Consider the following 19,511-nt stretch of genomic DNA (forward strand, 5'->3'; position numbering starts at 1 on the left):
CGGGAAAGGTGCTGAAACTCAGACTGCTCTCTGGGGAAATCCCGGGGTCCCAAAACAAGTCCACCCTAAGGAGAAAACTGTATAAAAGCGTCTCCTCTCACGGGGGAAATAACAGACAATCGGTGACCGTTTTGACTCGAATGTCTGCGGGATTTTTCTTGTCTTGATGAAGAACAATTCACGATTGTTACTCAACTCGGACACAATCTGCACACACAACAAACATTACACAAATACTTTCTTTGTATACGAAACAACTAGGCAAATTACATCAATATCCACCAACTTCCGGAACACGAAAAGTCAGATTTTCTCATAAGAAGAAAGTACTGCATTTGTCAGCTCTCTGTAAGCTACTCAGGGATGAGCACTTTAAAACACAGAGCTTGTGATCCCTTACACTTTTCTATTGGCTTTGAGATCAGAGGCCCAATTTCCCACTGTCTCGCTGGAGCATTACTCCACTTCTCTGGTAAAACGACTTGGGTGATTAAAATAGAACAGTTCCAATGCCATAGAGGGGGAGAAAAAAGTTTCTTTGTGGGGCTTTAAACTCTGCCTTTCACCTACTTCTAACAGGAACCTTTACAAAAGCAGGATTGTAGAAAATGCCTTTTGGATTCTGGTATTTACCCTGCAGGACATCTTCAGGATTACCTCAGGGAAAATCCTTTCACAGGAACAATAACGGGTTTCTCAGGGAGAACATAAGGATTTTGGCAATAAAAATGTGAATGATTTCTGTTTACAGGATCTACAGCTTCTCTTTTCCACGTCACACCTACACAGCTTCTGATTTCATCTTCCCATCTTCTATGCATTCATCTTCTATGTCTTCTTTCATCTCTTGGGATCCATTCAACATCGTCCTTTGTCCATCTTTGATCTATTCTTCTTGCGAGGAGTCCGGCCCAGTGCCATTATAACACCTTCCCTCTCTCCACAATGTCACGTGTTTGTCTTTGTGCTGGGACCCAGCTGTTTGCCTTTCAGTCTCTCCTTGCTATTCCAAGCCGACATCTTTCTGGCGCTCATTTGTTCGCCGTTTCTGCATCATTATAATTTTGTAACCGTAATGTTCTATGCTTTACTTGATTTTCCTAGTGGCACATAAATGCGGGTTTGTTTGTTTGTTTCTTTCATGCGTCCCTCCGCCCTCATCAGAGAAGCTCGGCAGCGCGACGCAATCAGCATCCGAAGGCGACGAGTCAATGAGAACAAGAAACGGCTTCATTGAGGAAGCGCATCCTTTGATAATACACCACAGGAGAGGAATCAGATTGGCAAAGCGCTAACAGCACCCTGCTCTCCCACCTTCTGGTAGGAATGCAGACGCCCGGCACCCATGAGCGGAAACCCGAACAATTGCAAATGTGCGGATAGGGGGTAAACGTCGAGGAGCGCTTTTTAATGTTAATAAGGAACTACTTGACTGATTTGGCATGGATAATTTAACATACGTATGAGTCAATTAGCAATAGCAATTAATTTTAAGAAAACTACATCCTGTACAAGAGGCTCAGGGAGGGGGGTGGCTGTGTGCAGATCTGGGGGTGGGGGGGGATGCCGTTTCCGGAAGGAAATTCTGTGGCAGTGGGCGAGACTTGGGAGGCTTCGGCCTTTTCCTTTGTCGGTTTAAACATTTACATCCATTGTTCATAGACAGATGTAGCCGGCTGGGCTTTGTTGGAGCCGCCCGTTTTTCACACAAAGATTTTAGATTTTCTTATTATTCATTAAATTTTGCATCATATATGGGATAATACACTGTAATAAGAAAGGCCTTTTGACCCAATGGAAAATGACAAACGATATTTCCCCCCAAATCCCATCCATGGTCATTTGCACGCCAGTCATTAAAGCACAAGCCTTCGAAACCAGGCAGTCCTGAAGAAGAACCACTGCAGGTTTAGCAAGGGTGAGTCAAAGACATTCCTCAATCCTTGTTTCTTTACTGCAGGAACAGGGTAAATTAAAACTGCAAGGATCCACTACAAATAATGAGAGATTCTGTGTCTGGCTTCATCTCTCTTTTTTGGATTTCCTCACTCCAAGATGGAGGAATAGGGAAGCTTCCAGAAGAGGTGGTTTGCTTCCAGAGCAGGATATATATTACAAAACCAAGCTACCTTAAACAGGGGGACCATTTTTCCGAAACACCTCGGATTCAGACTATAGTCGCCAGCATCGTTATAACCCATCTCAGTGCATTACATGATTAGCAAGTGCACATTAAGATGCAAGATCTTCTTTGAAGGTAACGATGTCTATACGCCCAACAGAAGGTAAGACTCCAGAATAAAAGTGGCGGGAAATCAATTATCGTCAAGAAGTCTGAAATATTGATGCAATATCAGCGTGCCTTGCTTTCCAGGGCAACACAACATTATTGATGGCGTGAAGAAGAACCCTGGAGTAGCACCCCTGGGAATGAAACGCACGTTAGACAATCACAATCAGACTATTTATGGTAACAATTATAAAACACGGCAAACAAACAGAAGACGAAGGCTGCCGAGAGTAAACTAATACCTCGTACGCCCGCTTTCACACACACAGCCTGCTTGCTCTCTTATTGCAGTGTTTAGACGTCAGAGCGCTGCTGCTAACAAATAAAAATAAAGCTCTCAAAGAAGTGTAATGCCTCTCGCATAATCTGATGAGTGGAGCACGAGAGCTGAAGCGATCGACCCCACGCGCTGGAGGTTTCGTTGATCGGTGTAGCACTATGGGGGGGAAGAGAGAGAGAGCGGGGAGTGAGTCATGTCAACTTTCTTATAACAAACCTCCTAAACTGATTTACATTCACCTAGACATCAGGACAGTAAGAGAGCGAGAGAGAGACAGAGAACAATTTAAAAGTATAAAATACTAAAAGACATAGTAGCCAGCCCCCACTCTCCCCTGTCACTACTGTGAAATAAAATAACCTGAACCAGCTCGTGCAGAAGAATTAAAAAGGGATTAGACGTTATAATTAAAGTGGCGTTAGACTAAATTATATCAACAGCATTACAGTGCAGTTTGCTTCGGGGTGAGGGAGGGAGGTAGCCGTGTTGGGGGCGGGGGGGTGGATCGGCAAAGATACATCACTTCCAAGGTGGGGAAATGGAGATGGAGAGAGTTGTAGCGAAGTTTAGATAAGGTTTCAGACAGGGCTAGGAGGCTGTTGGCACTCTCTCTGGGGGGGGAGAGAAAGCGTTCCCGCCTCCGATCCACAGCGGGTGGCTTTCGGCTGGGATGCGATTCCCATTAGGGGGCTGGCTGGTGTGGCGATGCGAGATTGTGGTTTCATTTCACGCACGCTAACAGCCTCCCCGAGCTAAATGGCCAAAATCCATCACAAGGATTTCTATTTACATCTGCACAAGAAAACCCTCAACAATGCAGGTGCGTTTACACCGCGCAGCCCGGGAGAAGCGCACTTTTATAATGCATCACTCAATTGTGTGGCAATTTCCAAAGGGCTTTTTGGTTTGTTTGTTTGTTTGTTTGTTGTTTACAGTCTAGATTACACTGAGCCAAGTGAGAATTAAACATGTTCACAGTGTGCTTTAATGGATACGGGAAACCTCAGACACATTCATACTAACCTCTTAGATATGATCGCAATTTCCCAAATGTGCGATTTTTCAGGAGGGGCAGGCTGGCTATTCCATTAATAACAGCAAAAAAAGTAAAACGCATGATATATAATGTCTTATTATTAAAGGCTCAGGAAAGTCAATATTCTGAAAGGTCATGCCTAAGCAAAAATCAATGCTGTTTTCATTATATTCATATTGAATTTGGAAATAACCGCAAAGCCCTTTTCTGTTCTGTCTACAACCAGAGCAACTGTGGATGTTCTGCCCTGAGCGAGCGACGCACGGGTGATGGGAAGTGATGCACAAGGCCTTTCCTCGTCATCCACACGACGGGCTTCTGTTAGGGGTTGGAGATATTACCCTTCTTTACAGGCACCCCTTGATCAAACCAGAGGAGCTTTTCCAGATCAGCAGGGACACACGCACCCGGGGACACAAATGGAAATTGGGCTTCAAGGCATTCGAGACAGAAAACAGGAGACACTTCTTCACACAGAGAGGCGTCACAATCTGAACAAACTCCCCAGCGATGTGGCTGAAGAGACAATTTGGGAACATTCAAAAACAGACTGGATAGGATCCTTGATCACTTAGTTATTAATGGACACCAGACGAGCACGATGGGGCGAATGGGATCCTCTCGATTGGACACTTCCTTACGTTCTTATGCCTGTGAGTTTAAAATGCATCACACACAGCTTTATAAACATCTGCTTTGAGTTCCAGCCCCTCCGCTGAGAAGCGACACCCAGCTCATCTCTCTTCTCGCCTCCGTTGAGATAAATCCATGCCGCTAATCACCTTGGCCGATCGGTTCGTGCTTTGCAGGTCACGAGATCGTTGCACCCTTGGATCGTGTGCCCACTCAAGACCCTCCCCGTCACACCTACCGGAGGAGCACTCAGCCTCGTCGGCGCCGTTCTCGCAGTCCCTCTCACCGTCACAGCGCCAGGACAATGAGACGCATTTATTAGAGGCGCTCCCGCAGTTGAATTTCTCGGGCGGACACGTCTGCCGACCTATTAGAGAGGGAGAGAGAGAGAGGAACAGCAGGTCAATAAAACCACTCGGCTTGAAACTTCCTTACATTTCCAAGCTTCATTTCTTTATTTTTCTCTCTCATTCCCCAGGAATTCCTGCTGCCACCAAGCACACTATTGTAATCAATTAATGTTGAAATAACTCTGCAGTCTGTGCCGAGCGTTAATGTTCATAAACCCATTTAGATCGCTACCTTTTTTCCCCTCAACAATTCCTGGATTAAAAACAAAAACAGAAAAGGATGCGTCAGACACCAATGTCAGAGGGATGTCTGGCTCCAAAGCAGAGAAAAACAACAGGTTTGATCTCAGTTCTGATTGGACATTTCACTGCACTTCTGCCCATTTAATTTATCTTGTAACCAGCCTTTTATAACCAAGCAAACGATGGAGGCCTTTGAAATCTGTGTAATATATCTCCGATTACCTCGGTGGACTCTGTGTGGCGTTGTGACGTTAGCGTTGCCAACTGCTGGCTGCGATGCCGCCCACCCCGTGGGTGACGCGCCACTTTATCTCGCCTAACACGCTGGCTGCACTTCATATCATTTTGCTAAAAAATTGTATCCTTGGGTGTATGATTTTCTCGTCAGCGGAAGGCCACTGTTCCAGCTCTGCTTTCTGCTTTGTGATAATGCATACACTCCTGTTTTTTTGTTTTTTTCCTTTGTTTCCCACAATAATCACCTTCATGTTATTTCCTGGAAAATCAACTCAAATCATAAATACTATACAAATGATATCAAAAACATACCTTGATAATAATATTCATAATATTGATTACAGCAAATACAAACTTCAGACGTAAACTATGCCCAGAGAACGATAATTTCTGCACGTCATCTTTGTGAACTGAAACCCAATGCGACCGGTAATACTTATACATGAATCTGGGGACGCAGATTTACCGCACCGTTACATAATAGGTCCCGGTTGTTGCCGACGGAGGGGAGTCTTTTGTCCGAGTGTCTTTCGGGCCTCAGCTGCAGTTGGCGCCATTCCCCCCCCTGCAGGTCCTGTGCATCGGAGAGGAAACCATCCCTCCACAATCTCACCTTCGCTGACCCGGTGGGACAAGCTAGGAATCAGGCAGGCTGTGAGCCAAACCATCAGTTAGTCATCCGGCCCCACTAGGCTGCCCACGCAGTCCAGTCCATTGACCCTGTTTTTCCACTCGTTTGTGCAAAACAAGCACAGCCTCTCCCAGCAGTGTCTGATCAACGGAAATCTATATCCCCAATGTCACTCACTCAGGCTACCAGAGCCGACGCATACACCAAGGTCTGTACCACACTGGTTCACCACACGGTGAATCACATCACGGTAAACGTCATTCACCACAGACTATCTGAATTAGAAGTGGAAAAAATCATTAAAAGATATTAATAAAAGCAGAATATTTATGCAACATTTCCGCTAGGAGTCATGATGGTTAAATAGAGGGAAATTCGCATCATGAGCGACCGACCCTTTTACGGTGACTTTGCGTAAAAGACTCTGGTCTCTTGGTGCCATTTTCTGCTCTGAAAATGCAGTGAGAAAAGCACATTCCCCTCGCAGGTCCCAGCGGCCCAGCGGGGGACGCAGAATGGACAGATTCACTTCACCACAGAGGGCCGAGTCCGTGCTTTTCCTGCGAGCTCCCACAGCCTGCCAAGGCCTGTCAGGTCTCAATGGCGCCCCACTGTGCGTCTTCCTCCACGCCAGCGTAAATCCACACACTCTGAACCCCACTGCAGAGAGCGGTGTCTCTTCTAATTAAACCATATAAATCTGTCGGGCACCTTTTATTCTCCCGTGTTTTCTAGAAGAATCTACAGACCGTTTCGCATTAGGAAGTGTTTTTCCCTCCCCTTTCTAAAAAACGCACCGGAAAAGAAAGAAAGAAAACTAATTCAGTGGGCTGTAGGCGATGAGCGCATTCATTCTGTCCAGACACCATGCGAGTTAATATTCACAGAAACGTTTTAGTATGGGTGATGCATGACACAATAAAACACAGTATTGATGCCTAACCAAAACAAAATGCCCTTTTTGTGGACGACTGCGAATTTCAATATCAAATCTATGGTCACTTGGACACTTCAGGGTCAATAACGTGTTGTAATTTCAAAATGAGCTTGACAGTAAAACACTGGTTTGAAAACAACACAGAAGAGCGATTTAATTGAAATCCATGAAGTATGCAATGACCGCTAACCTCAGACACTTTTCCGACTTTTCCGTGTGCACTGTAATGAAAAGATTAAATTATAGGGATTTTGGGAGTTCAGAAATTGACAAAGGAGAAGGCAACGTCCAGGGAGATAACGGGCCGATCTTTATCCTGTTAAAAATGTAAAAGGTGAAGAATACGCTTAGAGACCAGGCTTCAAAGAATCCTGTATTGATGGGTCTATTGACAAGTCTCTGAAGAAAGAAAAGAGATTGAAAGATAAAACAGAAAGGTGAGTCTTGAGAGCATCCATGGGTAGAGAAACTCACGGGATCAAACCACATCACGTCCTCTCCATCCTGAACACCAAGCGATATAACCCCTCATGTTCCCGACTGCATCGCTTGGTTACCAATAGTACATTAACAAGGCGATGGTTTAACCCTGTAATGCAGCGTGTGTACATCCTCACAGCTTCCCAGGGAGGTTAAACACAGACAATCACCATGGCCGTCTTCAAAGGTAAACAGACCGCACAGGCAGGAAATTAATTGTAGTATACGGACGAGAAACAGAGTAAATTGAGTTTCACAATGGAGAGGAAACAAGACGTATGGGGAGCCTGTCACAAAGTAAATGTATCCCCCGCCTCGAGAGTGTAGAGAGGAGGTTAAGCCATTAGTGAGCGTGAGTGTTTGGCCATTATGACGCCGGAGACAGGGCCATCCGTATGCTAATGCGCATTTGATTAACCGTCCTCGAAATCTCATTCCACACTCAGAAGAGAGGAAGTCCGCCCCGTCCTGAGACGTCGCCGGGCTCCGGCCGTGTCGAAACAAATGCTGAGTGATTGATTCAGTTACCGCACGTTCCAGTTTGCCAATATACGGACAGTTGGTTTGTTGTGTAGTCTGTGTTGAAGCCGGAATAAAAAGCACTAATTCACTGTCAGCGCTGCTGTAATGTCACCGGGCCGGCGGAGTTGGGGGCAGCTGGATAAATTAGTTTAGATGACAGAGTAAGGTATCTATCCCTTATATCAAATTATACAGGAAGTGAGGGAAAGAATATATACCCATCTTCAGCACATTCACTAGATTGCAAGCTTACTTTTCAATAAGAGAGTACAGAACCAGTTTACTTTATACGACTGGAAAATGTGGTTCCACCATCGAAGCGAAGAAAGATTATAACTGTTTAAGAAGCTCTCCTATAAACGACCACCCAGCTAAGTCATTAATAAAACAAGGGGACCAAATGAAGGATACAAAAATCAGGATTACAAGAGATAATAAGATGCTTCTTGCGCCTTCATGGCAGAGCACAAAGCGAGAGTGCTCCAGTAGACGATATGAACTGGTGCCCTACACATCTCACGCAAAAGCTTTTAATACCACTACCAGGGAAACATCATCATGATAAGGCAGAAGGTCAGTGTTATAAACCTCCTTAAGAAGTGAAAAAAGCAAAGGGGAATATTACCAGGAAGCAGAGGCTCGCTTAAATCGCAAACCACAGAAATTACTCGAAAGCAGGGTTTGTGCTCTATTCAGAGAACTGCAAATCCATTCCTGAAAACAATTCATAGGGATATAGACCCACCCCAGAAATCACGCTAATACACTAATTAAAGCTCCACAAAGGCCTTGAAACGCAAAAAATTTCAACATTTTAAAAGCAGGATAAATCTGTTCTAGCAGGTCTCACTGTGACAGTAGCACGCAGGCCAATTCAGAGATCTGACGGAGTACTTTGGCATGTCACAAACAGAGTAATGCCGCTGAATTTTTAAACGCAGGAGCCGTCTCTCAAAAGCATTTCTCTTGACAGATAGTAACAGTGTCAGAGCGAAGACCGGGGACGAGGAAGAAAACCGTTCATCGGGATGCTTGTGGCGCTAACGCTCAGATAACATGTAGGATCAGATTTACTGCTTCGTTTGTCTACGCTAACACAAATGCACACACACACAGCCAGTGCATATCCAATCAGGCAGAAGAGCGGAGATTTGCCATGCGTGCATTAGCCTATAGGTACAGGGTCAGCTGGAGGTCATGACGCTGCAACACAAACGAGGAAAATGAGGAGCCAATGGTAAAGGAGCTCTTGAGCACCGCGTACAAAGACACTGCAGCTCCTACAGCGCGACTCGGTAATCTCCCTTCCCAGAGGTTTCTACAAGCATAAACACAGTGCTGCACACACTCTCAGCATACCGCACACGCACACGCACACGCACACGCACAGAGGGGCCCCCATTCCACACAGGATATTAATCCTGCAAAACCAAAACACAACACTACAAAAGACCACAAACATGCAGGCTTCTCTCAGGTTGTGCAAACTCTTCTTAAGATATTAAAGACAGGAACATGCCACGACCAGAATGATAAATGAACAGACTAGTTAAAGGAGCCATGTTTATACACTTGATATCTGATGTCTGAAATCAAGTACTTATAGCGTACCGAATTTCCGTCAAGTGTAACTTTATATGTAAATAATAACATTAAGTCGTAATTACACCACTGTGCCAGACCGCCATCTTATAAAATATGTATTGGATGTGCTTTACAATGCAGTCGTGTCTGTATCTTTCTAGAACATCGCTATGGAGTTGGAGTATTAATTCGGTTTTCAATTTTGAATTACAAGACAACCTGAGAAACAGTTAGGAAAGAAAATGTCAGTACAGAGATCAGTACAGGTATTTGGGTAGCAAAAGCCAAGTGTGTAGACATGTAAGGGACATGTAAGGGAGTATAAATGAATCGGGATAATAATAATGGTGTAGCTTTTACAAGTCAACTTGGACACATCTAACAGCTAGGTTTTGTTATTTTAATTTGATGATACTACATATTAACACTTGGCCGTAACTCTCTGTTTATCGTCCCTCTGAATGCTTTAGAGATCCTCAATTCGCACCTAAATTAGATCTAAATAGAGAGCCGAGTGTTAATTTGCAACTTAATTTGCTTCAGGAGTTAAGGCACATTGTCACGTGCCAGTCTATCGAAAGAGAAATTAAAATTTACAGTACAATGATCTTTTTTAATTACATTTTTAATTGTAGGGTTCTGTCTGACTGAAGATGGCAGTTTGACTTGCTCTCTCATCTCCGAGGTTCTGTTTGGGACACGATGGTGCAAAAGTAGATGCCGCATCCTCCCCGTTTAAAACTCCTCTGCTTTCTGGAGTTTCTCGACGGGAATAAACGAGCCGGTCTGAGGCGGTGAACGGCAGCCCGATCAATTAAACCTTATCTGGGTAAATGGAATCTGGGATTGACAGTACGAGGTCTTGTCTCCCCACGCTGTCACTCACAGGGGGCAGATCGGTAGCAAACCGCTTGTGCGGCTTGGCGTTAATAAAGCACAGGTTTAGTAAATCCATCCCGTGCAGGAAAGAGAAGCTGCAGCCCGCCACAGCGAACGACTCACTCCAGGAAATCACCACTATCTACGTCTTTCCTCTCCAGATCACAGCACGCTCACTCCAAGCGCAGCCAATCAGATGCACCCTCACATATACACACGCGATCATGACTACAGACGGGCTGTCCTTCCCTCGGTGAAGGCCAAATAAACTCCACTACATCATCACTACTATCTTTCAACCGCTTCTATGGGGTCTGATCTACTGAACTAGAGGTTTCAGAGAGAGGGGGCAGCTTGCTTTCTAATTGGTGGCATTTGACGTGTCCAACCCTTGTGGACTTGGCGTTTGTGTGGAAATCTGAATTTAGGAACAGCATAAGGATTCTGAATTACGGGTATACAATTGCTAAACAACGGATGTAGAAAGAGCTCGTTCCACAAAACTCCACCTTGAGAAATAACTTCTGATAACATCCACAAGGAAAATGCAAAACATTACATTTTCAGTGCAAGTTATTTTAAAATGATATCAATTATAATAATGGTTTGAGAAATGTGTGATTTTTAGGAAATAAACTGTACAATAGTTATCTAGACATTGTATCTTATCCTCCCAGTTTATTACAGAAAGGTTGCCCTCATAAAAATTGTTTTACTGAACAATACCTAACCAAGTTTTCACATTGTACCGTTTCAATTTCCATGCTAAAACAGCGGTCAGGGTGGAAATGCAATATACTGCACTGCCCTGCTCCTGACCTCTCCCTTCCAGTGATTTGATTTTCCAACCTGTTATTTGCGAAACTCGGTGTACAGGAGCGATACGAAAGCCTGCGTTTTCTGCAGTGATCCGATTGCAACTTGAGACTTTGGCAGTTCGTGGGAATGCAAAGATCCTCGTTTTGGTAATCAGAAAAATATAATAAGACCGTCTACCTGAGAGCGAGATTATACGGGGCGAGATAAAAAGTTTGAAATATTTCCTCTCCGCAGGCCAAGTCTTGAGCAGCGCCAAATCATGCCGTATCAGTACCTGTATAACGTGGGCAGACGCGTTCCTGGGAGAAGGTCTTGATAGCAGATTAATCTTCAGAGAGGGAACGTGAGGAGAAAAATCATGAAGCAGCTTCGCGAAAGCTACAAAATCATTTTTCACTTGATCAAATTATTCCAAGTAGATTTATTTTTTTCATGACGTTAAAAGTTTTAATCTTCGCTAGAAATGCTTCAGGTGACATTAGGCAGAGACAAGGTTATCTTTTAAATCCTAATTCAAATTCAGTCCCACTCTCACGATCAATTTGATACTGCGATGCAAACTCCAAAGTTGCTGTGCCCTCCTCCTCGCCGCGGCTCGGTTCATGGTGTTGTTGCTGGCCTATATCAATTAAGTTTCACTCAAGGGAAGCAGTGCTAGATTATCATCACTCTGCAACGCAATGACATTTCAGGTTTAATTAGGTTCCCCATCGCACCCCCCACCCCCCACTGATGTCAATACAATGACAGCTTAATTAAGGTAAAAAAAATATATATGAAATCCGAACCGAGGATGAACACAAAATAAAGAGATTAGCAGCCAAGGTGAGTAAAACACAACACAGACCGCCACACCTGAGTGGGAACAATCCCCCGGCTTCGATTCCCTGGGGGGTAAGCGATCATATCACAAAAAGCCAACCGAAGAAAACGATGTTTACGTGCGATGCAAATGAAAAACCCCTCATGCTCGGTAATCCCTATCGGGGAGATCTTGGCGCCGTCCTGCTATGATGAATCTATTCTGAATCTCAGAGAGAGATGAGGTTTGAGGCTACAGATGGAGACATCCAATTTACCAGCAAGCGTTCACTTGTTTGCAGTCTAATTTTGTACGGCAGGCAAGCACAACCGCAGTTGTTTCGAGTTTTCTTTTCTAACGGCTAGGATTCGCATCATGGGACCTTCTGTGGTCGCTGGCTGAACTCTGCCTCCGGCCGCCTCACATCGGGGGGCACGAGCGAGACCGGTGGCGATGGAACTAAATCAAACCGCTCCTCTAAACACTAATCAGGCTCCGTTGACATTGCTGGTCTCTCCGCGGAGATCCAGGCGGGTGTCGGGGGCGAGGACGGAGGTGGAGCGTTTAGTTCTGCTCACCCACATGGGAAATTACTCCAGCCACCACAGCTTGAAGCATGAAATTGAACCCGTCCAGCACATCTGAGTGAAACCTTCCATCCTATTCAGATTCGGCATGAAGAATTCTATATAATTAACTTGCAAAAAATTACTTTTTCTACGCTGTATATTGTCATAAAAGCTTGTTTTCTTCTTCTTCAGCTCAATCTTGTGCAATGCAATTTAAGTACAAGTTGAGCCTGGTTCTCTTTACATTACATTAATGCTCAATACCAGGCTTCGGAGACGAGAAGAAGCATTGCACAAAATGTTAAACACCGAAATGCATACAAACAAGTTTGCAAAGCTGGTTGTTAGTGTAGGGTCATTGCGAGTTCCTTCTTGGGGCATCATTAGTGACCCACCCACCAGTAAAGAGATTAACAATCCTCAATGCATAATTTAAGACTGTAGGATCCACTAATGAGGGCACCCCCGTTTCGCTGCGAGTTCATAGATAGGGAAAGACGACGTGAGGAGAAGTTCCAGGAATCTGGTCACCGCGCCGTCTCCCCATCCCACCGTTAAAGCATTCGGCTGCCTGACCGCCACTGTCAACCTGCATTACACTCCGCGCGGCTGCGGCGACAGCCCGTCTGCTCCGCGCCCCCCGGCTCATCAGCGTGCACACTCATTTACTCGGCTCTTAAACACAGACAGACTGTCATGCCAGTTTTCCACCAGTGATGGGGCGAGAGATATGCCAGGCGACAGGACAAGACTTCACACCTACACTATCTGAGCGAACCTCTGACGGGGGAACGTCATCCCGGCACCGGGCGGATTAGGAATCTGGGAATGCCGGAGATGCGTGCCACAGCCACTATGCCAAAGGAGCCGGTTTCCATGAACTGCTTTACTGTGCATGACAGGTTTAAAAATCTTCTCTCTCTCATTCCTGCATCGTTTGTTTCCCCCCAACATTTTATTATTTTTAAGATGATAGTATGTAACGAATCTTAGAAGTCAGAAGGTGAGACAGAATCTGATATCAGAGGGTCTCCGGAGGGCTATCGATTTCTTTCCCTAGAATCTATCCAATCAGATGCATTATTTAAGAGAGGCTAGGCCGAACAGGTCTCTCCAGTGCCACAAAAAAGAGAAATCAAAAAATCAATTAAATCAGTTTTGAAGGTGTTGAAAGATCAAGGGGGGAGCTAAATGCAGGCTCATTAAAGTAGAAAGGGATTCTGTCTGTACTGCCCGACTGAAAGATGAAAAGGCTGACAGTTATCACGAGAGGTGTGAGCGGACTTTCACTGCTGTCTGCGCCTGATCAAGAATGTGTTTTAGATCCAGAGGAAGAGGAACTGAGAGGAGGCCATTCTGCAGATATAACGGGTTTGACTGTAGTAGCGGCTCCATCGCTGTTATTTCAGGAACCCAGAGAGTCCACTTCATGGCTGGGGAGTTTAAGACCAAAATGGATCTGCTTGAGGGATATTCCCCCACGCACACACACACGCGCGCGCTCGCGTTTCTGTCAAGACAATTAACCAGGTCCGACTGTAAACAATTTTCGAAAGCTGACAACATAACCCTTGGATTAGCATGCCTGCAGGCCACACTTACTCTCCGCTGTATGTGCAGTATGTCAGCGCTACGGTGACACAGTGCTTTTATTTTAGACCGCTCTGTGATGTGGGACGGGCAGCGGCGCCTCGTGCTCGCTGGCTGATAAAAAGGCTCCCCCGCCATGTGCAGAGTGAGGCAGGCAGACAAAAGCATCTTCGGGGAGAATTCTGCACAGACTCCAGTGTCAATACTAATTTGATAAGTGCTATGGGGTCGATCCCTGCCTTCGATTACCGCAGATCTTTATCTGGCTTTGAGGCATGTATATTTCTTGTTGATAACTCGCATTCCTCCAGAGGGAAGCCGCAGTTCTAAGAATATAGAGGAGAAAGGTCTCAGAGTTCGGCTCGCTTCCTCTGGCGCCGGTGCAATAATGTTGTGCAGCTTTAGGATTCGTGTCATTCTTAATAAAAGTTATATCTGTACACTGACAGACTCAATACGGACCCTGACAAGTGCATAATGAGTCTCAGGCACACCATTCAATAAGTAGGAGTCTAGTTTTTGTGTTGTCTACATTATGAGTATACACTACTACTACATTCTAGAGCAAGACACTCTACTGATCAAAACAAGACCATCCATGTTTTGGTAGAAGCAACACACACCCATAGAGAGCTCAACATGTCAAGATGGAAAACTCTGTTTACAGTGTACCGATACACAACGATTTTACATCTTTGGATCTGAACTTCTCTGTGTCTGATAGAACATAAAATATATACTGGATAAATTATTAAGTTGTTCTGAACAAAACAAGCCTATTTGCAAAGAAATCCAATCGAAACTGAGTGATCTGTGACCGTCTGAATGAGACACCCCCACCCCCCTCGGCAGACTGCACGTTTACCCCCCGATCTCTGAATGACGGGGCGACACAGAAACTGTCAATCGGATGTGTTTGAGAATGAAACGCACTGGAGCCAAGAGAATCAGCTTTCAAATGATGTGCACATTGTAGGAACACAGTGTCACAAAGGTAAGAGTTATTCACTGGACTTTGTGTTCTAAAACTTTTGACCGGTAGTGTAGTTTTGTGTTTAAATTTGAACTGTCCCCTGGGATTTCTCATGCAAAGTGCGTTAGTGCAGGACAATGCGGGTTGTGTTGCCTCTGAATGACTTCCTGTTTCTTTTGCAGACTAAGAATATCACACGGTCGGCTGCCACATTATTATTTGCATTCTCTGGGCTTCGTGAATGCAGAAGCCGTAGAGCACGACTATGCCTCCTCGTTCATCACCCAAGACACGTCCACCTCAAGGGACTCGTGGGAGAGCACAATCGGACACCGCACGGCATGGCCCACAGGCATACCGACAGCCCATCTCGGAAGCACTGTATGTATGTGCGCCGAGATCACCGCCAGCAACTCATTTTCTCCATTTTCGGCAATCAACAAAACCTGTGCTCGAATGGAGGGAAGGTGTTGTCAGCATGATGGGTTCAAGAGCTTTGACCTCCCACTGCTCCTAATGCACAGGCTATATCGTTCTGTACTGTATTCGCCGTGTCCGTATGCGTCTGATCAACTATTCCCCCTCAAGGTCGCAAATCGCCGGGGACGGATGGAAGGGGAGGGAAATGGAAAATCAAGCTTGACAAGAACGGTAAAATGATTGTTCTGCTCCTTTCAGAGATGAACCAAGAAAAAAACAACATTAATTTGTGTTTGAAGTGAAAAATGAACAAGTCAAAAACTAAAATATTAAACGTATATTGACTGGGATTCTAAAATATGAGGGCAATTGTGAGGAGGAATGGGAATAAAATATTGATTTCGATGAAAATACTGAATTTCAAAAGGATAATCCCTCAGAGGTTGGTTTTGCTGGCATTTTCCCCAGACAATTCTCATATCATTACATTTCAATTTGGGCAAATGTCAGGCGATGCATACGATCAGCACATTTCATCACCTGTTGTTCTCTTACGTTGTGTTTATATGGTAATTACCATCCTCTTGACAACCAAACCACTTTTGTATACATAATTTTAATATCCATTCACATGAATCTTTAAACCATTAAATAAAACATCAGCTTTTCTTGGCATTTCCCTCACAGTATACAATTTTTTTGGTATCCATGCCTTGCATCCATGGAAACTCACCATTGACTCCTATGAGGGAGAACAGACTCTTGGTAATAACATGAGAAACACATCCACTGTTGTATGCCGTTATAAAATGGCATAAAAAAAGAAAACCGAATCATTCACAAATAGTTTTTCCAGTAAGACTGGCGAGTCCATTATTTTGACAGCTGGTGTATATAAATTAGACAACGGAAGAGGCAGTAATGAATGGCCTGCGACTGGGTTTTGTGCACCACTGTGGAGAGAGAAATGGGCTGACAGTTTCAGCTTGATTTATTTATTTGTACTCCCATCCTTGTTGACCACTGAACTGGAATCTATCTGTTCCTCAAGATTGCAAAGGAAAAAAAAAAAAAATCACCTATAGGAGGTACCTAGTTGATATCTCGAGGACAAGATTGATACCTGGAGAAGAACGGGCCCAGGCGGCTCGTCGTGATGGAGTGTCAGCCCATGGCCCGTGACAACCCCGAGGAAGGAGTGCGTCACGCGACTGGGTACTTACTGCAGGTGGACTCCGATTCGTCCGAGCCATCGGGACACTCCGCCTCGCCGTCGCATCGCCACCTGGCCGGCACGCACTGCCCGTTCTTGCAGGCGAAGTCCGTCGTGGCACAGGTCTTCTTGGCTGTTCAGAGAGAGAGAGAGAGGGGAGAAGGTTGGCGTTGAATTCCTTCAGTGCTTCTGTGAATCTCAATCACGCAGTCGGTAATAAATATGCAGGAATAATAAAAGACTCACAGAAAGCCACAGTGAGTGTGATGCCCACATTCATCGAGAGGCAATGGTGGTAATAAGTCGTAGTACCTAACCCAATGTGCGCTCGGCATTTATGCATCTATTCGACTGTTTTTATTTCCCCTCAAACTCCTTCACAAATAATATCTGTATTCTTCCTCTCTAGGGTTTCTGAAGTTTATAATCCTGTCAGCAGGCACTTAAACACGTTTTGAGAAAATTGGAGTACTTCTCAATGTCACTGCCAGAGTAGCTGCTTACCCTTGACACAGGATTTAAGGAGGAGGTAACCATATTAAAAAAAATGTTCCAATGAATCTGACAACTGACTAACCTGGCTATTTTAATTTAGAAAAACCAATTTACTCTTCAATTCTGCCCTACAGTCAACACAGTTCTCAAAATAGGTTACATGTCAAATGACTCAGCCAGGCAGCAGCTAAATTAAGGTTTTCATTCCTTAAGCTGTGCCAGTAAAGTTAAACTGTTATGATTTTACATGTGGTTTACCTTGGAAAGCTCTCAAGGTTTTATGAGAAGGAGAAAAAATACTCTTTGGGGAACGATCATCATCATAGCTGCGCAAAACCAAAGGCCATTAATACAGACGATGATTTAAACTACCTGTAAGGCTACTAGACTCAACAGGAGGAGCGTGAAACCAGCCCGTCACACAACAGGAAAGCAACACATGGTTTCAGTGAAACATGCGTCTGTATTTTGATAGTGACCACTGTATGCTGTGGACGCTGCCTCGAAAGCACAAACCACTAGGCAGACATCACTGAGTGGATTTAGCGCAATTAACTAATGGCTGATTTGTTTTCAAAAAGTGCCTTTCTTTCCAGGGGCTTAAAAAATGTCAAATCGCAGAGTAAGAGGTCAATAAGTTACGGGATATATTTCAGTGCTAAAGCTGGGCATTAATACTGTGCATTTTTTGTGTTTCATCATTCTGCCATTTAAAGTAGTATTAAGCAGAATCAAGCTCTACAGAATGTATTATAGTGTGTGCAAATGGATGGACAAAACTAATACCTAATAATAGGCCTGTGCGGGATGGTTCATACTGCAGGGTCTCAAAAATCACTAGTCTATGCAGGTATTACACAGCAGAGCCAGACACCTTCCTCCTGATAATAAAGCATGCACCATGAATGGATTTGTGAGGAAAGAAATCTAAATGTAGGAGGCAGAGCAATAACCACAGGATAGGGGGCGAGGGGTGAAGGGGAGGCGTCGCCAGATTAGCAGGAGAGGTGCCAGATTGTGTCCATTAGGGTTCCTTGTAATGGAATTATGGCTCCCAGAAGACTCCGCAAATCCCCGGCTCTTCCCCTGATCATCGAATCGGAGTTTCATCTCTCTCGTTACGATCTCGCGGGGGCCAAGCAGCCAGATAACAAGACACACGTCCACACCGGCAAATCCAGGTGGATGTCTTGCGTCTCTTTTCTTCATTTCCCCCCTGCTTGTCAAGGACATCTTGTGGCACAGATAAAGGTTTAAATGCTATTGAAGTGTCACTCACAGAGGTGTACGTTTCTGAAGGTGCAAAGCCAGCTACAGAACTGCACGGGCGGACTGTCTGATCTCCTCTCCGGCACGTGACGCCGAGACGGTTCGGGCATTTCTTACCACTTCACACAAAGGTTGTTTCAAGGACATATGGGGTTGGGCGTGTAATACCAAGTTACTTTTGAAGGCAACTAATGACTCAAAGCAACAAATATGAACTTTAAAAAAGTGGCTTTAATATTGTTTTAATTAATTATCCATGCCATAAGACATGTTCAAACTTAGCTTGAAGACTTGCCAGACTATTTATGTGTCTCTTTAAAAATTAATTACTTTAATCCTCCCGTGACTTGTCTAGCACAGGATTTTGCCATTTTTCAAAATAAATTTGTGATTATTTTAATTATTTCCCAGCTTTGCGGTATTACTCAATTCCTTGGATGTTTTTTTAAAGAATCCAAGCTGTCCTTTTAGCTGCCCGAAGGGTACAGACTGCTGACATTAAACCCTCCTGATGCATTAAAACCCCCTGGAACAAAGAGCACACACAACAGCCCCCCCACCCACACTCCCACAGGCGCAGATGACTGCAACACCCCCACCGATCCCAGTCTAGGGCTGAAGACCTGCCGTCCACCTAAACACAAACACATAACCAATGCATTTCAACCTCTCTAAGGGAATGTGTGAGTTTGGGATTAATTGAAATATTGACTACAATGTAACAGGGAATCTCTGGGACAATTCTATATAGATAATAGAACACAATGTGAAGCATCCAGTTCAATTGTATAGCTTTATCCACGGTACACTAATTTGGCGAAAACCACGCACGCCATATGAACTAAGCACTGAATTGTTGCATGACTGTATTGACTGTGTTTTGTAATCAAATACACTAGGTGTTCCTAAGACTCTTATTCGGGGCATTGTTTCAGCAATTCAGAGGTAAAGTAAGGATGCAAACTATGAAGAGCATGAAAAACAAAAATGCAAGCCTCTTCCATATCCTCTCTAACCTTCCCACACAAAACCGTTTCTATAGGCTGAAAATAAATTTAAAAAAAGCCTTGAATGGCAGCCTACTTGCTATGATCTTCACACGTCTCATCTCTTCATATATTATACAACAGGCGTGCACAATAAGAAATTTGCGGTATTTTGTTAACCAGCTATAAACAAAAAGGCAGGGAAGAACACAGATCACACAGCATTACTAGAACTGTGTCATCGGCAGTCACACCAGTATATCCAAGTGTAAT

At 44.5% G+C, this 19,511-nt stretch overlaps 1 protein-coding gene across 3 annotated transcripts in view; it reads right to left on the reverse strand.

Annotated features, from left to right (window-relative positions):
- The window catches only part of lrp8 (low density lipoprotein receptor-related protein 8, apolipoprotein e receptor), a 101,985-nt gene that overhangs the window by 36,752 nt on the left and 45,722 nt on the right, over nucleotides 1-19,511 (reverse strand). For all 3 annotated transcript variants that reach the window (XM_066691847.1, XM_066691846.1, XM_066691845.1), the window contains exons 3-4: nucleotides 16,499-16,621; nucleotides 4,478-4,606 (exon numbers count right to left, since the gene is read on the reverse strand). In XM_066691847.1, coding sequence (XP_066547944.1) covers nucleotides 4,478-4,606; nucleotides 16,499-16,621 — 252 coding nt within the window. The remainder of the gene's footprint in view (nucleotides 1-4,477; nucleotides 4,607-16,498; nucleotides 16,622-19,511) is intronic.

This window comes from Amia ocellicauda, chromosome 19 (assembly GCF_036373705.1).
Source record: "Amia ocellicauda isolate fAmiCal2 chromosome 19, fAmiCal2.hap1, whole genome shotgun sequence".
Lineage (NCBI taxonomy): Eukaryota > Metazoa > Chordata > Actinopteri > Amiiformes > Amiidae > Amia > Amia ocellicauda.